Source organism: Acinonyx jubatus, chromosome A3, assembly GCF_027475565.1.
Source record: "Acinonyx jubatus isolate Ajub_Pintada_27869175 chromosome A3, VMU_Ajub_asm_v1.0, whole genome shotgun sequence".
Taxonomy (NCBI): Eukaryota; Metazoa; Chordata; class Mammalia; order Carnivora; family Felidae; genus Acinonyx; species Acinonyx jubatus.
This window is the reverse complement of record NC_069388.1, coordinates 11,087,837-11,111,632: the sequence shown is the minus strand read 5'-3', so window position 1 is coordinate 11,111,632 and position 23,796 is coordinate 11,087,837. Positions and strand designations below refer to the sequence as shown.

The 23,796-nt window shown below is 54.4% G+C and overlaps 1 protein-coding gene and 1 long non-coding RNA gene across 3 annotated transcripts in view; one reads left to right on the top strand and one right to left on the bottom strand.

Annotated features, from left to right (window-relative positions):
* The window catches only part of BCAS4 (breast carcinoma amplified sequence 4), a 60,307-nt gene extending 41,618 nt beyond the window's left edge, over positions 1-18,689 (top strand). The window contains exon 5 of one of the 2 annotated variants that reach the window (XM_027046647.2): positions 18,185-18,689. In XM_027046647.2, the coding sequence (XP_026902448.2) occupies positions 18,185-18,310 (126 nt within the window). In that variant the 3' untranslated portion in view covers positions 18,311-18,689. The remainder of the gene's footprint in view (positions 1-18,184) is intronic. The other variant, XM_027046648.2, reaches the window with a different exon arrangement.
* Positions 9,259-11,441, bottom strand: LOC113595726 (uncharacterized). Its single transcript, XR_003416315.2, has 3 exons — positions 10,555-11,441; positions 9,991-10,341; positions 9,259-9,732 (listed from the first exon to the last, which is right to left on the bottom strand). It is a non-coding gene; the product is annotated as an uncharacterized LOC113595726 (long non-coding RNA).
* Positions 18,690-23,796: the final 5,107 nt, after the last annotated feature.

Sequence of the window (23,796 nt, the reverse complement as noted above, 5' to 3'; positions counted from 1 at the left end):
CTCAGAGTGGCCTGACCTTGGTCTTTTTTCAAAAAGAGAGGTTGGGAGTAAAGACTTTTATGTGAAACCAATTGATTTTGGAAACAAATCTGAGACTCAAAAGAAATCTCGGGGGACCTATTGGCCCACAGGCCTCCACAAGCCTGGCCAGGGGTGGGGTCCGAGCCTGTTTACTGAAGGAGTCAGACTGTCCCCCTCCAGGTAACCCTTCATAGATTCTGCCTTCCCAGTTCCCATCCCCCCACCCCCCCAGAGTGTAGACCAAACTCCCGTGGTTCTTGGAGGGGGTAGTTGAGAGCATGGGTTCAGATCAGGGTTTCACAACCTTAGCACTACTGACACGTGGGGCCAGATCGTTCTTTGCAGCCAGACGGTCCTGTGCATCATACGATGGTCTCTGGTCCCTGGTCTCTGCCCACCAGATGCCTCCAGTCAGGACCATCATTAAAGTCCAGAAATTACAAAAGTCCCTGGATGCAAAATTGCCCTGGGTTAGGAACCACTGGCCCAGATGAACGACTGTCCTCAGAACCGATGATCGTGTGTGGGACACATCATTGCCTTTGCCTTTGCGTGTCTCCTATAAATACAGACAATTCCCAAACGTTTAAAAACACATGAAAGCATGGGTTCTAGAGCCCAAGAGCCCCGGGTTTGTGCCTTGATGGAGTTGCTTACTAGCCCCGTGGCCTTGGAACGGGGTCTCAACTTTCCCGTCTGTGAAACGGGGTAGCGGTGCTCGAACCCTGTGGAATCAGCGTGCGGGATTCCCTCTGCCCTTGGCAAACTTGTGTCAGGCACCGGCTGTGACGTGAGCACTGACTTCTATCACTGGAGGAGGAGCCGGGTTTCCTGAGGACTTTCTGCACGGCGGGACCCATGCTGGGTGCCCTGGACTGAACTCGGTACTCGTTTCCTCAGTTCCTGCTTGCCGTGGGCAGGCGGGCTGCCATCACTGGCCCGTGTTAGAGAAGGGCCGCTGGGGCAGGGAGAGGTGAGGTCGCTTGCCCGCAGTCAGGGAAGAGAGCAGCCCGGGTGGCCGCAGCTGTCTGGAGCGCGTTCGGGGCGGCCTGCTGCCCCCGGAGATCAGGATTCGTGTGCGGCACTCAGCAGCTGCTCTGAGCGTGGGCCGTGGGGATCCGTTTTGTAGAAACTTCCCTTGGAGCGGCCGAGGGTTCCGCCCGCACCCCCACGAGCTTGTGCGGAGCCGCTGCCCGTCCCACCAGTGGGAGTTGAATGGGGCAGCTCGCTCTGCCCCAGAGCCACTGTCCCACCTGGGCCAGCCTCCCCCTGCTCATGCCAGGACCACCCCCGGCCTGGCCGAGGTGGCGGCTCGGAGCAGGACTCCTGGGCACAGGTCTTGCCAGAGAACATGTCCCAGGTGAGGCTGGGCCATCGGGGGACACAGGCACCGGGGGCATCTGGGGTCCCCCTCTGAGTCCCCACCCCTTTCAACACACTGGGGGCCATACTGGCTGCCACGTGGAGATGTCAGCCCATCAGGCTCTGTGTCCATCTGGACCCCCCTCTCCGAATTGTTCATCTGCTTGCCTCTCTCCATGCGTCTCTGTGCCTCTGTCTCCTGCGTCTCTCCTTGGCTCGCACACAAGGCGCAATGCTTCACCATGCCCCCTGCCCCCATTCCCTGTCACCTCTTCCCCCACCCAGGGGTATCACCAGGACCCCACCCTCCTCAGATGGAGAGAGGTACGGAGCGGAGGGACCACGAGGTCTGAATCTGCTTCTGCGTCCGCTGGCTGGGCTGCACCGCGGACGTCCCCTGCCGTTCTTGGGGACATAAGCGCACCCAGGGGGAGTCCTGCAGTGGCGCGTGGTGCGGGGGGAGCCGTCGGTAATAACAGCTGTGAACTGAGCCCCACAGTCTCCCCAGAAAGTAGAGCTCCCAGGCAGGTGCTCTTAGCAGGTGGATCTGAGGAGGGCTGCGTGCCTCCGGCTCCAGCACGTGACCGGAAAGGAAAGAGAGGTCAGGGGAGTGGCGTGGCCGTGGGCGAGGCCCGGCTGGCAGAGGGCGGGCAGGTTCTGAGGGACGTGACGAGTGCAGGACAGCCCTTCGTTAGCACAGGCACCTGTGTGACGCCCGCAGCCGGGGTTGGGGCTTCTGGAGGAAGCGTGACCCCTTTGATGCCTAAGGAGCCCGGGAGGCTCTTGAACTTGGCTCTGTTCACGGTCCGCTTTCTTCGCGGGAAAATAAAGCACGTCCCGTTAAGCAGTAAACTCATCCAGGTGCCTGTTCTGGCTGATACCATTGCACCTAGTGATGCGGCCAGACCTAAAGTCAAGGCCAAAGTTCCCGTTACTTGGAGAGTCCTAATAATTAACCTGGAGCCTCAGGCAGAGGGGGTAATTCCGGCTTTCGAATGCAGTGAGGAGCCGGAGCAGGGAGGGAGCTCGTTCCAGGCTGGACATCGTTGAGCACCGGAGGGGAGGTGCCCGCTGGGACCTGGGTTGGGGATCTTGGTACTGTGGCCCTGGCACCAGCTCTTCTCGTCCTGTGTCTGGAAGCTTCTTAGCTGGTGTGGACCAGGCTCCAGAGGCCTCGGGCGATACCCCAAAGAGTATGTGTGGGAGAGTGGGGGGAAAGGGGCGGCTCAGATGGCATCAGTCACTGGTTCGAGAGAAGTGGGAGACCACGCCGGGGGCTGCTGCTGGGGCTGGCTGCCAGAGTATTTGTGCCTGGTGTGGCCTCCTGTAACTTGTCGCTGGCCAGCAGGCGTCCACTGAGTATACTCTGAGCCAGCTGCCTCGGTCGATATAGGAGCCATGCCTTTTAGCGGCTGGAGGATGTCCCAGCACTTACAATTTTTGAGGCTCCTTGTTATTAAAAATCAAGCAGTGCCCAGAATTGGCTCCCACAACTGTGATTTAGTTTAAACGTTCGTGTTTTGAAACTGAAATGCATTTAATGCTAAAAATGCTAAGTTGTGAAATTGTACGCTCGGGCTCTTTGTAAGCGACTGACGGTGTTTAAAAAGAATATGAATTCAGGGGGCCATAATAATAATGAAATTAGCCGGCATTCAGTGAGCACTTGGTATTTTCTAAGCACTTTGCAGTTCTATGGGCATATAACACCCCCTGAAGTAAGAAACTGTCGTTAGTCCTGTTCACCAGGTGAGAAAACTGAGGCACAGAGAGGTTAAGTAACTTGGCTGAGATCACACAGCTAGGGAGGGGGGACCACTGCCGTCTGAGAGATGTAGGAATGGGCAGCTTCCTGTGCTAGATGGAGGGACCTGAGTTCAGTGCTGGCAGCTCCACGTGGGGCTTCGGAGGGCATGTCACAGTGCAGATCCAAAGCCCTTTGTGACCCCCCCCCCACCTCCACTCACACCCTCACTCCCCAGGCAGCATGAGCCACTTTGGAGGAAATGGGCAGATGGTAGGAAGCCCCTTAGTCTTGGCCCATAGGTCCCCCGGAGGCCCCAGGAAGTGAACTCGGCCTCCACCCAAACTGTTTCTGTTTTCTCGAAAGCATGTTGGGGGGTGGCCAGCATGGTCAGCCTGCGAGGTATTCTCCCGGGCTTCTTTCCCTAGTACCTTGGGCTCTTCCTCCTGAAGACAGCCCCGCCCATCCCCCCTCTGTGCTGAGGCCCACCCTGGCCTCTTCCTCCCCCACATTCCCTGTAAGTCCTCCTTGGCTGCACCAGGACCCCAGTCCCTGGGCCGGGCTTAACTCCTTTGATGCCAAATCTCCATGGGCCTCCCCTCTGTTCTTTTGGTCATCCGTACATTCACGTATTTGTTCGTTCATTCAGCAAATACTTACCCGCCAATACTTACCCACCGACTTGGATGAGCTGTTCGCTATTTTGTATCCTTGGAACCCATGGAGAACAGAAAATATTCCTGCCACCTGGCAGGTGACAGTCTAGTGTGCCCCGGGGGAGATGGAAAAGTGAAGAAGCACAGGGAGATGGGTGTCTGAGGGTAGGATGTGGTCAGGGAGGTGGCTGGCTTGCTGAAGGAGGTAGAAAGGGCGTGCGCAGGGGTCCTGGGCGGCTGTGGGAGCAGTGAGACCTGAGTGGGCAGCCTGTTGGAAGTCGGAGGTGAAGGGGGTGGATGGAGCAGGTGTGGGGCCAGCGCTGGGACTCATCTCTAGAGGGTTTGAGGCGGGATCTGGCCTGCGATGGTCCAGGGAGAGATGCTGTTGGCCTGGACCAGGGCGGGTCAGGGCGGAGCTGGGGAAACAGGGTCTATTCCTCCTGTGTGCAAGGGGCAGGGTATTTAATTGAAATTTTTTGCAAAAATTGTAGATTTACACACAGTTAAGCAATAATATGGGGTGGGGGGGGCGCCTGAGTGATGCAGTTGGTTGAGTGTCCAACTTTGGCTCAGGTCGTGATCTCACAGTTCATGGGTTCAAGCCCTGCATCGGGCTCTGTGCTGACGGCTCAGAGCCTGGAGCCTGCTTCAGATTCTGTGTTTCCTTCTCTCTCTGCCCCTTCCTCTCTCTTTCTCAAAAATAAATAAGCATTAGAAAGGAAGGAAGGGCATCGCTTCTCAGCCTTTTGGCTAAGATCAAGTGTAAAAAGGGAGGGAGGGAGGGAGGGAGGGAGGGAGGGAGGGAGGAAGGAAGGAAGGAAGGAAGGAAGGAAGGAAGGAAGGAAGGAAGAATGAATACAGAGAAATCTCTTGGAAGCTTAGCCCCTTTTCCCCCAGTGGAAACATTTTGCAAAACTTTAGTATAATAATATCATGACCAGGTATTGACATTGATACAATCAGCTGGTCTTAGGGCTCCCATTTTGCTTGTCCTCATTTGCAGGTGTTCTAGGTTCTAGACAGTTGTATAAATTCTACACGTTTATATTAGTTAGCCTCCTGTCTCCACCACTAGGGTCCACACTGAACAGTTCCAATCTTGCCGGGATCTCACCCCTGCTCAATCCCCAGCAGCTACCACTCTGCCCTCCGTTTCTAAAATGTTGCTGTTTCGAAAACGTTCTAGAAATGGAACCCTACACCATGTAACCTTTCAGCATTGGCTCTTTTCAGCATTATTCTCTGTAGATACATCCAAGTCGCTGCGTGACTCAAGAGTTTGTCTCGATGTGTTTGCAGGGCAGAGGCCTAGTTGGAGATGCTAGTGTGGGGTTCGGGGCTGGAGGTGTCCAGCATGGAGCCAGAAGCTGAACGAGATCACCCCAGGAGACAGAGGGGATCTAGGTCGATGACCGAGCGCGAGTCGATTAAGCATCTTAGTGTACTGGGCGCAGGGATGTGGCCAGCCCAGGGAGACAGATGATGTCCCTGCGGCTGGGGTGAGGCTGCCTCGGGGCTGGGTGTCTGCGGTGGGCGTGGAAGAAGCGGTTCACTCACCATCTCCCCCTTCCTCCCCTTTCTCTCTTTGCAGCCAGAGGGCTGGGCCCCTGTTGAGGGTTTAGACCAGGGTTTCCAGGGGTCCTGAATAAAATGGGAAAAGGGCAAAGCGCTGCCCCTAAGGTGAGATAGAGTCCCTTCAACAAAGACTGACCTGACTCCCGAGATGGCCTCCGTCCTTTGGGAAGAATGTGATTTCTTTGACAAAGGGACGGGGCTGGCAGGTGGGGGCCCGGAGGGGGGGTTTCTTGTGTATCTGGTGCAGCAGCCTGGCTTGGGTTCGGAGAGCTCGTGCACCCCTGTCACCATCCCCTCCCCTCCGGGTCCTTGTCCCCAAAGTGTCCCCACCCCTGCCACCGCCTTTCGGGGCATGCCTCCCTTTTCTCTTGGCCCCCGTGCTTCCCTCCCCTTTTCTGTCTTACTCCCTCACTCTGTCCGTCTTCGTTCTCTTTCTCTGTTCTCCCTCTCTCCCCATTCACCACACATTCCCTTCCTCCTTTTCATCTATTTCTGCTTTTTCTCAGTCCCCTCCCCCATCTTGTGTCCGCATTTTCTCTTGCTCTCTCTCTCCCATTTGTGTGTGTCTGTCCCTCTTGTGTCTTTCCCTTTGTCTGCGTCTCCGACCCCGTCTCTCGTTACCTCCTGCTCTGTCCCGTCCCTGCTGTCTTCATCTCGAGCTTTTCTTCTTTTTCTCACTCTCAGGTGTTATTTTTCCAGACCTTGGAGATCATCCATTGCCACCCTCAGGGGCCCAGTGGATAAAACGTCTTAATCAGACCAGGACAGCACGGCAGGCGAGCTCCCGTACAAGGGCTTCCCAGAGCGAGTGACAGGGTGACATCCGTGTGGTGGCCGCAGCCCGGGCCACCCGCTGGAGGGGTTGGCGGGCCCAGACCAGAGCTCTGAGAGCACCTGCGTCTGAGGGAAGGGTGGATTGAGAGGAGGCTCCCAAGGCTGCCTGGATGTCTGGGATGGGGGAGAATGGGCACAGGTGACAGTCTGGGCCTTGCCTCTGAAGCAGATTCCTTCAGCTGTTGGGAGGCGACTGCTCAGCCCTGGGGAGTCTTTCTCCAGCCCAGGCAGGGGTGGGGGGCAGGCATGTAGGCGGCTTCTTGGCACCTGCTGGTTCTGGACACGTCCAAACGGCTTGTGTATCTGATGGAGAACAGCTGACCACACTGGGGACCCTGACAAAATGGTCAATCGAGGCTGTGTTTGCTTTCTGCTCCCCAGAGCTCTAACCGGTGCTATTTTCAACATTCTTTTGTGGAGCCAACCACCTTCAAGGCCAGGCAATGGAACCTCCAAGGATTCTACTGCTGACCGGCATCAGAGTGAGAAACGTATAGCTCCCACATGACAGTAGCCAGCTGGGGAACCTTAGCCAGCTGTTGGTTCGGGCCACGGACACTCATCTGGAGGCGGACCACCCGCCAGTGGCTGGGATCCAGACACCACCGTGCCTCCTGTGGGTCGGTGGAGAATCTGTTTGACAAGGAGGTTGCTAAGCTGAGCGGACCCCTGGGAATAGGAAGCTGCTTTGATGCTCTGGGCTGGGGAAGGATCTTCCCTTCCTTGGTCTGTGCCAGGAGTGGGTCAGTCTTGGCTCCAGACAAATCCATTCGCTGATGTCCCCCTCAGATCCACCATTGCTCCTGCTGTGCCCTTTGCCCCACGATGTCCTCTCAGCCAGGAGTGCTGGGCTCACGCTGCCCACGAAGCCATCCACGAGTGACTTTTTTTTTTAACATTTATTTATTTATCTATTTATATCCAAGTTAGTTAACATCTAGGGCAATAATGATATCAGGAGTAGATTCCAGTGTTTTCTCCCCTACATATAACACCCAGTGCTCACCCCAACAAGCGCCCTTCTTAGTGCCCCTGCCCCATTTAGCCCATCCCCCCACCCACAGCCCCCTCCAGCAACCCTCAGTTTGTTCTCTGTATTTAAGAGTCTCTTATGTTTGTCCCCCTCCTTGTTTTTCTTTTGCTTCCCTTCCCTTATTTTCATCTATTTCGTATCTTAAATTCCACTTATGAGTGAAGTCATATATTTGTCTTTCTCTGACTAATTTCACTCAGCATGATACCCTCCAGTTCCATCCACGTAGTTGCAAATGGCAAGATTTCATTCCTTTTGATTGCCGAGTAATACTCCATTGTATATATATACCACATCTTCTTTATCCATTCATCCATCGATGGACAATTGGGCTCTTTCCATACTTTGGCTACTGTTGATAGTGCTGCCATAAACATGGGGGTGCATGTGTCCCTTTGAAACAGCACACCTGTATCCCTTAGATAAATACCTAGTAGTGCAACTGCTGAGTTGTAGGTAGTTCCATTTTCAATTTTTTGAGGAACCTCCATACTGTTTTCCAGAGCGGCTGCACCAGTGTGCATTCCCACCAACAGTGCAAAAGAGATCCTCTTTCTCCGCATCCTCACCAACATCTGTTGTTGCCTGAGTTGTTCATGTTAGCCATTCTGACAGGTGTGAGGTGAGATCTCATTGTGGTTTTGATTTGTCTTTCCCTGATGATGAGTGATACTGAGCATTTTTTCATGTGTCAGTTGGCCATCTGGATGTCTTCTTTGGAGAAGCTTCTATTCATGTCTTTTTCCCATTTCTTCACTGGATTATTTGTTTTTTGGGTGTCGAGTTTGAGAAGTTCTTTAGAGATTTTGGATACTAACCCTTTATCTGATATATCCTCTGCAAATATCTTCCATGAGTGACCTTTCTGAGGCATGGAGACAACCGACCCTGGGAGCCCAGAGATCCTACAACATCTGCAGGCCCCCTTGTCAAAGCTTATTAAGAATTTCAGGCCAGTGATAGAGCATCAGAGCAAGTGCGGGCCCGTGTGTCTATGTGGATGGCACGCCCACGAGCCGGGCCCTGTCTGTCCCCTACAAGTGTCACACCTTGAGTGAGGTCCTAAGCCTGCTGAGTCTCAGTTTCCACATCTGTGTAGCGGGATTTATAGTTACAGCCTCTGCACAGGATTGTCGTGAGCAGTAATTCAGATAACGTAAGGGTCAGTGGCTGTTATTATGACTAGTGATGTTGATATTATTTAGTAGCTCTTCTCTGTGCTGTTCCCTCAGTGCTTTGCATATGCTGCCACGGATGTGCTTTATTTTATTTATTTATTTATTTATTTATTTATTTATTTATTTATTTAAACATTTTTAATGTTCATTTATTTTTGAGAGAGTGTGCATGCATGTGAGCAGGGGAGGGGCAGAAGGAGAGGGAGACACAGAATGTGAGTGGGGGAGGGGCAGAGATTGGGACACAGAATCCGAAGCAGGCTCCGGGCTCCAAGCTGTCAGCAGAGAGCCCGACGCGGGGCTCAAACTCACGGACCTTGAGATCACGACCTGAGCCGAAGTCGGATGCTCAACTGACTGAGCCACCCAGGAGCCCCTAGCTTTCCATTTTTTTAAACAAGAAGCTTGAAATCCATCTTTTAAAGAGAAGAGGCATTTCATTCAAAAACTTGGGAACACAACCAGACCAAAGGAGCAAGAGACAGCACAGTGGAGGCCAAGCGGGATGCACCTGTGGGTCTGGGTTGGGCCCATTGGTGACCTTAGTGGCAGGGCCTGAAGACAGCGGTGAAGAGTCTCATTTTATTCTCACCGTCACAAGGTACTTACTGGAGGATCAAGTTTCTTTTTTTTTTTTTTAATGTATTCTTTATTTTTTAATTTTTATTTATTTTGAGAGAGAGAGAGGGCACAAGCTGGGGAGGGGCAGGGAGAGAGGGAGGAATCCCAAGCAGCACGGAGCCCGATGTGGGTCTCGATCTCAGGAACCGTGAGATCATGACCTGAGCCAAAACTGAGGGTCAGATGCTTAACCGACTGAACCACCCAGGCTCCCCGGATCGGATTTGTTTCTTAAGACAATCCCTCAGGCTGCTGTGCGGAGAATGGGTTAAGGGCCAGAGCGGCCCCTGAGAGGTGGCACAGACAGGACACCAGTGGTGATGGGGAGAGGGGTTTGGGAGGAATTAGCAGAAGGGATTGAGGACCCGTGGGATGTGGGCGTCCAGTCTGGGCAGTGGGTGGGCCCCACAGTGAGTCTCGCGACCGCTGAAAGCCTCAGTTTCCTCCTCCGTGCAAGGGCCTTCTGACACCCACGCGGAGCAGGTGCTCAGTTAACAACACGTGTGTAAGTAGATGGTCATCGGACAGTTCTGTCAGTGGCTGTGTGATGATGAGCGGCGAAGGCCAAGTGACTCGGTGTCGAAACAGGACGACTCTGATGCAAACCATGAAGTGGAGGGGGAGCCGGGGCTCCAGGAAGAGGGGCTCCGACGGTGGAGCGGTGGAGCGGCCGGAGGGAGGAGGGGCCAAGCAGGCAACAGCGGAGCCCTGGCCATGGGGAGAGAGAGATCAGACTCTGGGTCAGGGGCTGGGCACCCCCGCCTCCCGCCCCGTTCGGTCTAGTTCTGGAGGAGGCCGTGACATGACTCCTCCCGCCGGCTGTCCTGTCTCCCCTCCCAGAGTGTGTGTGAGTTTGGATTTAGGAGCCGGTGTCTTGGCAGAACGTCTAGGGGCTCCTCCTCTGCTAGTTTCCATGTTAACGCTTTTCCTCCAGCTAAAAGCAGAATCCACAGGGGAGCCACGAACCTTCTAGAGCCGCTGCCCAGGGTCAGCATCACCTATAGCGAGATTTCACCAGCTGGTCCCTCCTGCGAGGGCCTTCTGGGCGGGGGTTGCGCGCCGCGGGAGCCTCCAGCCCTGTTCCTCTGCCATCAGAGCCTCAGCAGCCCCCTCCTGCCACCGGCCGCTCTGGGTCACTGGGCTGGCAGGGGTTGGGGCTGGTGGCCCAGCTGGGTGGGAGGGCTCTGCCGTCTTGCAGGCATTGTGAGCCTGGCCAGTCCGGCGCTGCAGACGGGATTGGACACGCAGGGGCTGCTTGCAGAGAAGTGGGTGGAGCTCTGCTCACAGCTGTCAGAGCCTTCTGGAAGACTGGGGGCCCTGGAGCAAACACGGAACATTGCAGGCAGAGTAGCCAGGCGTGGCCTGACGTACAGAAGGCCCCAGGCTGGGACGGAGGAGGGAGGCTGGGACCAAGGGGGATGGTCCTGTGGGCTGGCTGTGGCAGGGGGCAGTGCCCACAGCCCAGGAGAGCCCGCTCTGATTCCCAGCTTGGCCTTTCACCGTCTGTGTGACCCTGGATGTGTGACCTACCTTCTCTCCAAGCCTGCTCTTTGCTCCACAGGACGGGCACCGTCACAGTGCCGGCCTCATGGGCTTCCGCAAGCTCCCGGGGAGACGGTGGGAAGGGCAGCGGCCGCTGGCGGTCCCCAGCCCGTGGGGCCCAGAGCAAGGGACTAGAAGCAACACCTTCTCCATCCAGGTCCTCGACAGCCCTGTGTCTCAGTGATGTGCCGTGAGCTTGGAGCCACTGCCGGCTCAGATGCCCCCCAGGGCTCGGCAGGTCCTGCGGACCAGTGAGTCAGGCCGGGTGGGGGCGGTGGCGAACCGGACAGCACATGCCCTGTCTGCAGGGGCCAGCTCACGGCACCCCACAGGAATGCGCGCTCAGAGTGGCCAGATCGCTCCCTTCAAGAGAAATAGGAACTCAGTATTTATTTGAAACATCCCAGCTCTTCCCTGTTGGCAGCTAACTCGTTTTCAAATTCGCACAAGCCAAACTGGCCGTGTCTGCGGGCCAGATGCTAAGCAAAGGCCACCAGTTTGCGATCTCCAAGTACGTTGAAGTCGGGGGCGTGGGGGCGGTTCCTGAAGTTGCTAAGGTTGGGAAGCAGGTGATAAATGGACCTCCTGAGTCCTGCACTCAGAGCTCACCCCCCAGCCCCACTCAGTCCCGGGACTTTCTGTTGTCCTGGCTCCGTGCCGGGGCTGGGGGGTCCTGGATTCAAATCCGTCTCTGCCAGTTCCCAGCTGAATATTTGGGCAAGTACCTCTCTGGCCCTCAGTTTCCTCTTCTGCAAAATGGAATTAGGGATACCTGCTTCTGTCGGCAGCTGCGAGAACAGATAGGCTGTGAATCCATAGGGCCCATCATGGGCTAGGTGCCCAGAAAGTGCTCAACACCAGGTCGCTGTGGTTGTGGAGAGGCCGGGGGCTTGGTCTGTGCAGATAGGGCTGTTTCTTCTGTCTGTTGCTTCCCCCCAGCCCCCAAATACGTTCTATAATTTTTTTTTTAATTTTTTTTTCAACGTTTATTTATTTTTGGGACAGAGAGAGACAGAGCATGAACGGGGGAGGGGCAGAGAGAGAGGGAGACACAGAATCGGAAACAGGCTCCAGGCTCCGAGCCATCAGCCCAGAGCCCGACGCGGGGCTCGAACTCACGGACCGCGAGATCGTGACCTGAGCTGAAGTCGGACGCTTAACCGACTGCGCCACCCAGGCGCCCCTATAATTTTAGAATTAGTGACAGGTTTCTGTGATAACACAGAGAGTTCCCATGTACCCCTCACCCGGTTTCCCTCATTGTAAATATCTTATTTTACTGTGGTGCAGTCACAGTCAGGAGACCGACGTCAATGGATTGCTTGCTAATAACTAAGCTGCACGGTTTATTCAGACTCTGCTAGTTTTTCCCTGGTGTCCTTTTCTGTCCCAGGATGGCATCCAAGACACAAACTGTACTCTATTTAGTCACCTTGCCTCCTCAGCTGCCTCTGGTCTATGACACCTTCTCCGACTTTCCTTGTTTTTGATGACCTGGACAGTTTTGAGGAATATGGGTTAAGTATTTTGCACAATATCCCTCTGTTAGGGCTGATCTGATGTTTTTCTTGTGGTTCGATTGGGCTTACGGGTTTGGGGAGGAAGACCACAGAGGTGAGGTGACTTCGCGTCACATCCAGGGCACAAGCTGTCCACAAGATGTATCGCTGATGGTGTTGACCTTGACCCCCGGACTGAGTGGTGTTTGCCAGGTTTTTCCTGAGCAGTTATTTTTCCTCCTTTTCATATTCTGCTCTTTGAAAGCAAATGGCTGAGTGCAGCCCCATCAAGGGGAGGGCCAGCTAAGCCCGAGAGCTCCCGGAGGGGGGCAGTACATGCAGAAGCCAATGGGAAATCTTTGATGTCATTTGGAATTAGTTTGAGATTCGTATCTCTCCTCTGTCTGTTTGTCTTTACGTCTAGCATTTTTCACTTTTTTTTTTCTTTTTTGAGATCACTGTATTTCATTGTCTGAACAACTTGGGTTGAGTCTTGTTTCCACCCATTTAACTATCTGCTTGGCCTTGAGTGACTCACTGTCAAAGGGGGTGACGATGAGAATAAGGCAGCCTGTGTCAGGCTGCATTCGGAAGCCTGACCAAAGTGGTTTAACCAAATAGGGTTTGTGTTTTGTGACACAAAACACATGACAAGTGGTCTTCATGTGACAAGAAGCCCTGAGTGGCCAGTGGAGCCGATGGGGCTTCTCAGGGAGGCTCCTGGGGACCCAGGCTTTTCCTGGCTGCTGGTCTGCTATCCTTAGCATGTGTCTCTTATCCTCATGGTCCCAAGGTGGCTGCAGCACCTCCAGCATCACTGCTGTGCTCCAAACAGGACTCCGTGAAATCGATAGCATTATCCCCATTTTACAGAGAGGAAAGGGAGGCTCAAAAGGAGAAAGCCCTACTTAAAGAGGCTGTGAGGGTCACAGACAATGAGTGTAGCCTGGGCACAGTAGGTGTCATGATTGTTTTCTCAGTGGGAGGTACCTTTCCCAAGGCCCTCAAGCTGGGAGGGCCTGGTGACCTGGGGGGAGGAGTGTGGGCCTCTGGGCACCTGAGCTCCTGTGCAAGGTCAACCTGGGGCCTCAGCCCCCCAGGGGTTGACCAGGCTCTGGGGCTGACCCTGTGTTCCTCAGAACCCAGCCCCTGAGTGGGGATGCCATGTGGCCTGCTGCTTCTGGTGGGGTGGGGGGTAGGGGTGCGGGGATGCTGGGTGGGGGGTAGGGGTGCGGGGATGCTGGGTGGGGTAGGACAGGCTGGAGCTGCAGTGATGGCCCAAGAACAGCCAACCAAATAGCACAGAGTTCTGGGACAGTCGGCAAAGTGGGCCTGCCCCTGAGTCCTACAGGCCGTGTGGTGACTCAGTGCCCATTGAATGGGAGCCACAGGGAAGGATTTGTTGTCCTGATCTATTGATTCAGGGGCAAACCATGACTGGGGGTCCAAATCTGGCCTGCCTCCATTTTTGTAAATAAAGTTTTATTGGCACGCAACCATGCTGTTAGTTTACATATTATCTGTGGCTGCTGTTGTGCTACAAGGGCGGAGTTGAGTGGTTGCCATAGCGACCATGTGGCTTGCAAAGCCTAAAGTATTTTCTGTCTGGCCCTTCACAGAACAAGTTTGCAGACCCTGGCCTGAACAGAAAGCAGGCCAGGATTAGGAATGTGCATTTAGGGCTTCCCAAGAGGGAGATACAAGGCGGGCCAGGACTTCCAAGGGGCTGTGGGGATTTCTGGAAACAAGTGGGCTGGTGGTAGAGGACGAGCTAAGGCCCTGGGGTGGGTGAGCTTAGCTTTAGAAGACAGTGATCTGCCCTGAACCCAGTGCTGCAGCAGCCATTTGGCAGGGGGGTGGGGGGGGGCGGCTTGTCAGAAAAGAAGCTTTCCAGGGTGGTCATCTTTGGGGTTTCTGCCGGAAGCAGCAGGATATAGAAATGGTGAAGTGGCCACGAGCGATCTGGGGCCCCGGGAGAGTGTACCCCCTGTTCCTCAGCTCAGCCACCCAGAGCCACGAGGAACTGTGGGCCCAGTGCTGCCAGATCATCTGATTTTCCGAGAGAAGCTGGCAGTCTGGTTTTCATGAGAAATCTCCTGATTTGTTACATGTTTGCAATTAATTCCTTTTTTTTTTTTTTTTTTTTTTTTAATCATGAAGCAGACCAAGCGCATATCCGTCTGGTGTGTGGGCTCTAGGTTTGAGAACTCTGGTGTCCAGGGTGGAAGTGAGGATTCTGGAATGTGGGTAGACTGGGGAGAGCAGGCCAGGCCCAGCGCCTTAAGCCAGCAGGCTGGAGCTCTGAGCTCCCGCTGGGGGCAGTGGGGGGGGGGGGGGGGTGGGGGACCAGGGAGGGAGACTCAGAGGGGGCGGGGCAGAGTCTTGGAGCTGCAGTGTCAGATTTCCGCATCTCCCAACCGATCCCAGGCTGGTGGAACATTCCTGCCAGGGGGCTGGGAGCTGGGGAGCCAGGAGGTGGACACTCCTCTTTGCTCACCTGGAAGCCCCCGGAGGGGAATCTTATTACCAGCTGTAGAGGGAGGGGTGGGAGGTGGAGGTCTCTGAGGTCCCCTCCGAGGACTGAGATTCTCAAGGGTTTGGGTTTGCTGCTCTGTCCCCAAAGACTTGGGTCCTGTCTGATGATGGGCAAAGGCTGGGCTTAGAACTAGACAGGCCTGGTTGGACTCCAGCTCCCTGGTCCCCTGGCTCCTGCCACTTCTGGGACATGGGGATGACCCCAGTTTTGCAGGTTGCCATGGGAATCCGGGGGAAAATGGGTGTGAGGGGCTGGGCTTCTGTGGCGTCCTGACATGCCTGTGATTGGGGGCCTGGCCTCTAGGATGTGGTCTCTTCTTCCTGGCAGCAGCTGGGGCGTCTGGCTGGTTTCAGCCTCACACTCCAGCCCTTACCTGCTGATTCAAGCCACTGGCTCCCCTGGGGGTTCCTGGTTTCAGGACACCTGGTTGCAAGTGACAACAACCCAGGTCATCTTGGCTTAAGCAAAAAAGAGGCTTCCGCGGCCCATGGACGGGAAATGTCCCAGGGAAACCATAGCCTCAGGCAGTAACGGATTCAGGTGCCCGAATGATATCGTCAGGACCTTGTCCCAGCTCTGCTTCCCCTGCTGGCTTCAATCCCAGGCAGGTCCTACGCTGTGGTGGCAGCGGTGGCCCTCAGGCTCACAGCCATCCACTCTGGAACTTGGGGGCCGGGAAGCAGGGAGAGCGTCCCTGTCTCAGCAGTGAAGGTCTCAGGGCTGCCGGCCGCCGGCCACAGGCTCAGCCCTCCACCAGTCACGGCTGGGGTGGGTCAGGCCTCCACCCAGCCCCCACTGGAGCCGTAGGGTGGGCACGGGCACAAGTGACCGGCAAGAAGATCGAGACTGGGCGGTGGAGATTAGAGGGCCCGTGCCCGTTCCATGCCCCCCCTACTCTCCAAGAGTTGTGCCCTGAGCCACAGGGGGCCCCCTGGGCTCATCATAGGCCGTCCCTGTGACTTCAGGCTCCGTTCTCCAACCAGCTATGAGTCACCGTCCCACACTTGCCCACGTGCTCCAAGATGTTGGCAGGGGTTTGGTCCAGGGCCGCTGGGAGGCTCTTATGATGACTTCTCCTTGATCCTGTCTTAATTATATTGATTTTCTCCCTTTTTTGGAAGTCTGTCTCCTTGAAGGAGGAGACAGAAGCCCCATCTCTCACAGGGATGCTTTACCCATTCAGAAACACCCCCCGCCCCTTGAATGGTAGGACTATTTCAAAAAGAATAGGGGATCAGGATGAGGCCCCATGACTGGGTCAGGACACTGGCTCCGGCTCGGCCAGTGACCCCTCATGGGTCCCTTCCCTTGCCTGCGACCAGGGGGTCAGGAGAAGGGACCTCTCTCTTCATGATCACAAAATGCTCTTTGGCCCCCATGCGTCAGGTGAGGGAGCGGGTCTTTGAGCTGTCATTGTTCGCCCATTTTCTAGATACTACGATGGCCAGTGCTCAGAGGAAATGGGGTGAAGAGATTCTAAGCCTCTGGGCTATCCCCAGACTGCATCCCCCAGGCTGCGAGACGTATCTTGGGGTTCGTTTCCCAGTTGTGCTCTGGTCACAGAGCTATCAGAGGACTTGCTTCCCATTCAGGGGGGCAGGGGACAGCCCAGGAAGGAGCTAGAGAAAGGAGGCAGGGGATAGGCCTGGGCCCCAAGTACCCCCAAGTAGGCTGAGCCAAGAATGGCGACGCGGGGCTGCCAGACAGAATGTTCTGTTGCCCTTCTGTGAGGCTGGCCCTTGGCCAAGGTGAACTGCATTTTCCAGGTATGGTGGCACAGGGAGGGAGGTAGTCCTTACACCCCGAGCACATTCCATCTTATTGGAAATACTTTGATGGTTTCCTTCTGCAGAGAAAGAGGGTTCGGTGTGGGGGGACGTTCAGGGCTTTGGGGCTTCGACATGAGAATCTGTCCACTTCCGCCCTAAGCCTGACTGCTCACCTTTAGGGGACACTGGCCACAGCCCCCTCCCTGGTCCCCTTTCCCCTCATTTCTGCTCTTTCTAAAACACATGCCGAACTCCACACACACATTCCCGGTTAGTGACTTAAATGGCTCCCTGGTCTCTTGGGATGAAGTTCTTGGCATGGCTTCCAAGAGCCCATGTGGTCTGGCCTTGGTTTATAGCCTCATCGCTGTCCACACCCTGACCTGGCCCCATTCTGGACTGAGCCCCTGGAGTCCCCAGGTCTGCCCCCCGCCTCCTGCCACAGCGTGTGACATGCTCTTGTCTCAGCCTGGAGGCCCCATCCTGGAAGCAGGGAGTTTCAAGCCTCTGGAAACCTCCCCGACCCCCCAGGAGGAGTTGGGCCACCTCTGGGTTCTACAGGTGCCCATGCCGTCCCACCATTAGCCATCACGCGGCGGTGGCGTTCCGTGGGTTCCTTTGTCTCTCCCGTCAGTGAGCCCGGGATGTGGGCAGAAGGGGCCTGGCTGGTGCGGGTGCTCGGGACGTGGTGGTGGAGTCCGGCGGACGCCTGGAGGACATGGGACCCCCTTGATCCTTGGTTTCCCTGCCTCCACGATGGGGATGGCGGTCAGGGCGTCACTGTGGGGAACAAGTGTGCGGGGAGGCTGAGTGTGCATCAGCGTGGTGCGGGGCACACGCGGGCGTTGGGCTTTGGGAGAGCGGTGGCTGGCGGGGAGCCAGAGCCCCCACCCGCTGCCCCCGCCCCTGCACCTGCAGACCCGCCCGAGCTGGGTCTCAGCTTGGGGTCCAGGGAGGTGTGGGGGGAAACCGGGAGAGTGGTGAGAGGGACCCCCGCTCCTCCCTCTGCGCCCCCGAGCCCCATGCACCTGCCCGTCTGCCAGCGGAGCCCGGCCCCCCTCCTCCTGAGGGCTCAGAGGCCTCGTCATAGAATCAGCCCCGGCTCTGCAGGAGAGTCCTCTGGGGACTTGGAAATACCCCCGTGCTAGACCACGCCCCAAACCAGTGTCATCAGACTCAGGGTGGGGGGCCCCCCAGGCAGAAGTTCTCCCGGGGGGTTCCAGCCACGTAGGGGGTGCGGCCACCCGGTCCTCGGTGAAACTGGGGTTTCACCCTGAGAACGGGTCTCGCCAACCAGAGCTTGGGGGGGGCTGCTTCACGGAAAATCTCTTCTCCCCTCCCTTCTCAACAAAAATCCACACCAGAAATAAGCGAGCCCTTCTTAAAATGGTTTTTTTTTTAAAGTAACACATTCATATGGCACCAGCTTGAGGCGGCACAGATGGGGACCCGGTGCAGGAATGCGCAGCCTGCCCCCCAGTCGCCCAGCAGCAGGTCCTGGGCTGGGCTGGGCTGGGGCGGGTGGGAAGGGGGGGTGCACCGAGCTCCTGTGCACACACGTGTGGAGGGACCCCCGCCTCGCACCAGGGACACCTGCTTTCTCGGTCACTCTCCGTCACAACCTGGCCCTGCCTGTCCATGTCCGTGGGGGCCAGCATTGGCTCTCACGGGCAGTGCCCCCCAAGCATCCCGGAGTCTTTGTCCCGCGGGCCACGTCCCCTGCAGGATGCATCCGGTCCCACAACTGGACCTCTCTGGTCACAGAACAAGTGCGCTGAATGGCTCACGGGGCACCCCGCTTTCTGTCGTTCCAGAAGTCGTCCACGCCGGCACCCCTGCCCTTCGAGCTGCCCGCGCTGTACCGGACGGAGGACTACTTCCCCGGGGACGCGGGGGACGCGCCCAGGACCCCCAGTCGCCGCCGCCACAGGCGCGTGTGAGCTCTGCCGTCGGGTCGTCGGAAAGCGACAGTGCGTGCGTGCAGCGGCTCGGGTTTTCTGGTCTTCTCGCTGTGCATTTGTGTTTTTCAGTTTCCTCTCTCGCTTCATGTGAAACGGCGGGGTTCGGAGAAGCATCTGGAGCCCCCACGCGTGCCACGCTGAGCCGGCCGGCGGTTCCCACCTGGGTCGGCCCTGCCTGGTGTCCTGGGATGGGGCGCGTGGGTCTCGGGAGCTTCGGGGCTCCGGGACCGGGGACTCAATCTCCCTGTCGGTCTGTGCCCGGCTTTGCGTGGGCATCATGGGGGATGGGGGGCGCTCCTTCACCAGGGTGCGTGGCTCCAGGTCTGTCTGTGGTGGGTAGCTTGGCTGCCAAGCCCCGTGCCCACGGGCCTGTGAATCATCTCAATAAAGGTGTCAAGAGCTCATGTGTGGTCTGGGTGCAAATGTCCTCTGGAAGGGAGCACCTGCCCCCTAGGCCAGCCTGCCCCTCCCACTCTGCTCCTCAGGGAGCCCTGCCTGAGGGGAGGGGGCGGCGGTGGTCATCAGAGTCCCAGTAAGAGTGGAGAGGTCACGGGGCGCCTGGGTGGCTCAGTCGGTGAAGCGTGGGAGTCTTGATTTCGGCTCAGGTCATGATCTCACTATTGGAGTTCAAGCCCTGCACAGGGCTCTGTGCTGAGGATGGGAGCCTGCTTGGGGATTCTCTGTCTCCCTTTCTCTCTGCTCCTACCCCACTTGCTCTCTCTCTCTCTCTCTCTCTCTCTCTCGCTCGCTCTCTCTCTCTCTCAAAATAAATAAACTTAAAAAACAATTTTTTTTAATTAAAAAAAAAAAGGGTGGGGCTCCTGGGTGGCTCAGTCAGTTAAGCATCGGAATCTTGGTTTCAGCTCAGATCATGATCTCAGGTTCATGAGACTGAGCCCCACATCGGGCTCTTTGCTGATCGAGGAGTCTGCTTGGGATTCTGTCTCTCCCTCTCTCTGCCTGTCCCCTGCTCATGCTTGCTTTCTCTCTCTCTCCTAAAATAAATAAACTTAAAGAAAAAAAAAGAATGCAGAGGTCAATAGGATTTCCAGGGATCTTCAAAGGTAGATTTCATGCAACTGAATTTCCTGCTCTTGTCCTGAAATTCCCGATTTCTCAGTTTGGTGATGGGTAATTCTGGTTTTTCTGGAATTCCTCCCAGGGCCAAGAAGACACACACACTCGCCCAGCGGAACGGCAGACCCGCATTAGAATTTCAAGGAAATCTGACCTAATCAGGAGACAGAGCAGTAGAAAAGCAAGGGGAGTGCTGCATCTTGACAATTTTAGGACAATTTCTTGGAATTAAAGCTGTAGGCAGACATCTTATTTCAAGAAGAGCCAGCGTTTAACTTTCGTTTTCTTCTTCTTTTTTTTTAATGTTTATTTGTTTTCGAGAAAGACAGAGAGCCTGAGCAGGGGTGGGGTTAGAGAGAGGGAGACAGAGGATCAGTAGCAGGCTCTGTGCTGATAGCAGACAGCTGGATGTGGGGCTCGAACTCATGAACCCTGACCTGAACTGAAGTTAGATGTTCAACTGACTAGGCTGCCCAGGTGCCCCGAGAAAAGCCAGTATTTTTCTGTAGAGTATATCTATATATCTATATCTATGTCTATGTCTATGTCTATATCTATATCTATATCTGTATCTATATCTATATATATCACTTATATAGAGAGAGATTTTTTTTTTTTTTTTTTAGTAAAAACTTGTATACATTGTTTTAAATTACTGAGGTATAGTTTGTATACAGAAAAATTCACCTAGGTGTAAGGTTCACTGAATTTTCACAAACCCCACCCGGGGCTAACAGCATCCTGACATCTGTCAACGGAGACAGGTGTTGCTGGTGTCTGTACTTCCTGTAGCCAGAGGATGGGTGGATGGTGTGCATGTGGTGTCGTCTCTGTGTCCGGCTTCCCTGGCTGGTACGTAGCTGCAGACTGGTCGTTCTCGTGGCTGTGCTGTATTGATCGGGACTGGTTTTAATGAAGGAGGCTCAGATACTCACTGTGCACCACTGTGTCTGCTCAGGGAAAGCATAGATTCGATGGAAAGTTAATTTTTCAGGCAAGAGGCGAGGACACCGATTTCCAGAAGGCCGAGTACTTGACTGCTGGAGCCGCCTAGGCTGCTTTCTCCTTTCAGAGCCTGGCGCAGGGGCCAGGGAGAGGTGAAAGGGAATGCCATGTGACCAAGCCGCAGCAGCCCGAGTGTCCTAAAATAGAGACCCACAGGGCTGTGGCCAAGAGCTTATAGGCTCTGAGGTCAGCCTGCCTGGGTGGCACCATCATCTCCTGCACACTTCAGCTGTGTGGCCCTGGGTTAGTTGCTTACCCTCTCTGAGCCGAGCTTCGTCCTCCGCAAGAATGCAGAGAAGGATGGCACCTGCCCGTTGGGTGTTCGTGAGGGTGAAAAGAGGTGACCCGTGTGAGCGCTTGACTCAGGGCTGGCCGCAAGCACCGCAATGGGTGACGTTGTTGTGGTGATTGGCGCTGTGGGGAAAGGGCTGACTGTGTGCTCTTTCTCCCTCGATCACTGGCATCCAAGAGCATCAACAGCGAGTGCCTTAGGGACCGGCCTTGAATTTCAGAGTAAGAACAGGCTGTGGAAGAGTTGGCAAGGCCAACTAGCCCTCTCTGCGTTTTGCTGTCCTGGGCTTCTTTTAGGGACACCCCCCCCTTTCCCCCGAGTCAGCGAGGAAGGGAGAGGTTGCATGAGAACATGTGTGGAGAGAGCTGACTAATGAACTAGGATTGGCCATTCCAAGTTTTCTGGGAGTTGCAGTGCTAAATGGAGCTTTTAGGGACACTTGGGGACACCTGGGGGGGTGGGGGAGGGAAGGCCAGGACACAGAGCCTGCCGGCAATTCTGACCTCAGTCCTTTGAGCTGCTGGTATTCTGGAGGCACCGTCCTTGGGAGAGGTGACCTGATGTCCTGTCACGTAAAGGAAAGCCTTGACTACTGGCTCCAGGAGGCCCCACAGCCCTTGCCGGGGTCATTTTGCAGCCAGGGAAGAGGTTCTGTTGTGGGGCGCCAGTATAAAGGGCATTGCAAATTTTCATTAAGAGCGAGGCTCTTTGGTCAGTCACCTCCCTGCTTTCCCAGCAGACGTGAACTTCATGTCTGTCAAAGCAAGAGGTTCCAAGAAGGTGGCTCACAGGTTGGCAGAAATGTGTGGTTTGCCCTGAACTGTTTAAAAATGTTTTCATGTTGAGACAACTGGGTAACCATCTGGAAAAAATAAAGTGAGTTCCATACCTCACTCTGTACACCAGGAACATTTCCAAAATTCCAAACGGATTAAGGATGAGTTAGATGTATAAAATGAATTTATACGAGGAGGCAAAAACATGGGAGAATCATTCGAAATCCAGAAGCCTTAAAACCAGAGTTAAATCCTCTGCATGGCAAAAACAAATAAAAAATTCAACCAAAAAAAAAAAAAAATCCATACAGTATGATAAATCCTAAGCAAATTTGAAAGACGAGTGACCAAAAAGACAAATGACAAATTGGGAAAGTAATATGTGCAGCACGTATTATAAAGGGATAGTCTCCCTAATATTCAACAGCTCCTACAAATAAATAAGAGAAAAAGTAGAAAAATGAGCAAAGGATATGAACAGGCATTTCACAGAAAAGAAAATGTAAGAGACATTTTAATCCTATGAAGAGATACTCGATCCGTACCAGTAAGTATGAAAGAATATTGAAATTCCTCAGTTTTCACGATTTCAGGCTGGCAAACACGGAAGTTTTTGATGACACTTAGTGAAATTTTGAAGAAAGAAGCGTTCTCATGCATTGGCAGTGAGACACCGTTCTGGTGGAGGTCTCTGGACAGTCCCTGTCCGAATGACAAGTGTAGACGCCCTTGAACCTGCTAACTTCACCTCTAGGAATCTCACCTCCCAATATACGCACACACAGGAGAGAAATGATAAATGCGAAAGGCTCTTCTCCACATGTGGAAATAACACGAGATTGGAAGGAACCTAAGTGTCCATCAGAATGGGATTGGTTCAGTTCTGGTACATCTATACACACTCAGACGGCTGGAATCCCATGAAATTGTAGAAGTGGATGAGTTCTTTTTTTTTTTTAATTTTTTTAAGTGTTTATTTATTTTTGATAGAGACAGAGTGTGAGTGGGGGAGGGGCAGAGAGAAAGGGACACAGAATCTGAAGCAGGCTCCAGGCTCCGAGCTGTCAGCACACAGCCTGACGTGGGGCTCGAACTCACAAATCGCGAGATCATGACCTGAGTTGAAGTCAGATGCTTAACCGACTGAGCCACCCAGGTGCCCCCAAAATGGATGAGTTCTTTATGAGGAGCGTCAGACTCTTGATTTTGGTTCAGGTTGTAATCCCAGGGTCGTGGGATTGAGCCCCAAATCATGCTCCAGGATGTGAGTGTCGAGCCTACTTAAGACTCACCTCTCTGTCTTTCTCAAAATAAATAAACTTAAAGAGGAGTTCTTTGTGAGTTGGTATGAAAATGTCACCAAGATACGAAAGCCAAGGTACAGGAGAATGTGTGTGATATGCTTCCATCTGTGTGAGAAAGGCATTAACATTCTTTGGAAGGATAAACAAAAATTTGAGAACCACAAATATGTTTTGGGTGAGAAGTAGACTTTTCCCATTTCAGTTTTTTTCTATACTTTTTTGGTGCTTACCTATTCAAAACATTTAACTAAAATCAGTCGCCAGCAATGGAAACTGAGGACAGCTGGATTTCCAGCTTCTCTTCAAAAACTGGAATATCTAGGGGCGCCTGGGTGGCTCAGTCGGTTAAGCGTCCCACTGAGCCGGTGTCGGCTCAGGTCATGATCTCAGGGTTTTGTGAGTTCGAGCCCTGCATCGGACTCCATGCTGACAGTGCAGAATCTGCTTGGGATTCTGTCTCCCTCTCTCTCTGCCCCTCCCCCACTCACTGTCTCTCAAATTAAAAAATAAAAAATAAAAAAACCCTGGAATGTCTGGCAATTCCGGGCTCACACTGTTGCTGGAAACAATGAGCTAAAGCTGAGTCGCTTTAGAGGGGCTCGTGCTCTCCAGGTTTCCCTTGTATCCATTATTGTTTCGCCAATTTATTTGATCTGCCTGGCCCCCGTGGGCAATTTGCATGTGAGAGCCTGAGAACCAGAGGCCCTCAGACCCTGGAGAATTTACTCCAAGGGTGTGTGTGGTGGGGGGGAGGGGTCTGTGAAGAAATGCAGCTGGGGAGAAGCGACAGCTGAGTGACCATTGCAGTGCAAGCAACTGGCCTGCCAGCAACCATCTCTGTGCCCCAGTTCCGAATTCCCTGGGGCCAGAGGGTGTGGTCTTACTCTAGAAGTGTGTGCTTTCCACGGCCCTCCTTTTGGAAGTGACTGGCACCAACTTGGACAAAGACACTGTAAGAAAACTGTAGACCAATATCCCTCACGAATATAGATGCAGAATTTGTCAACAAAA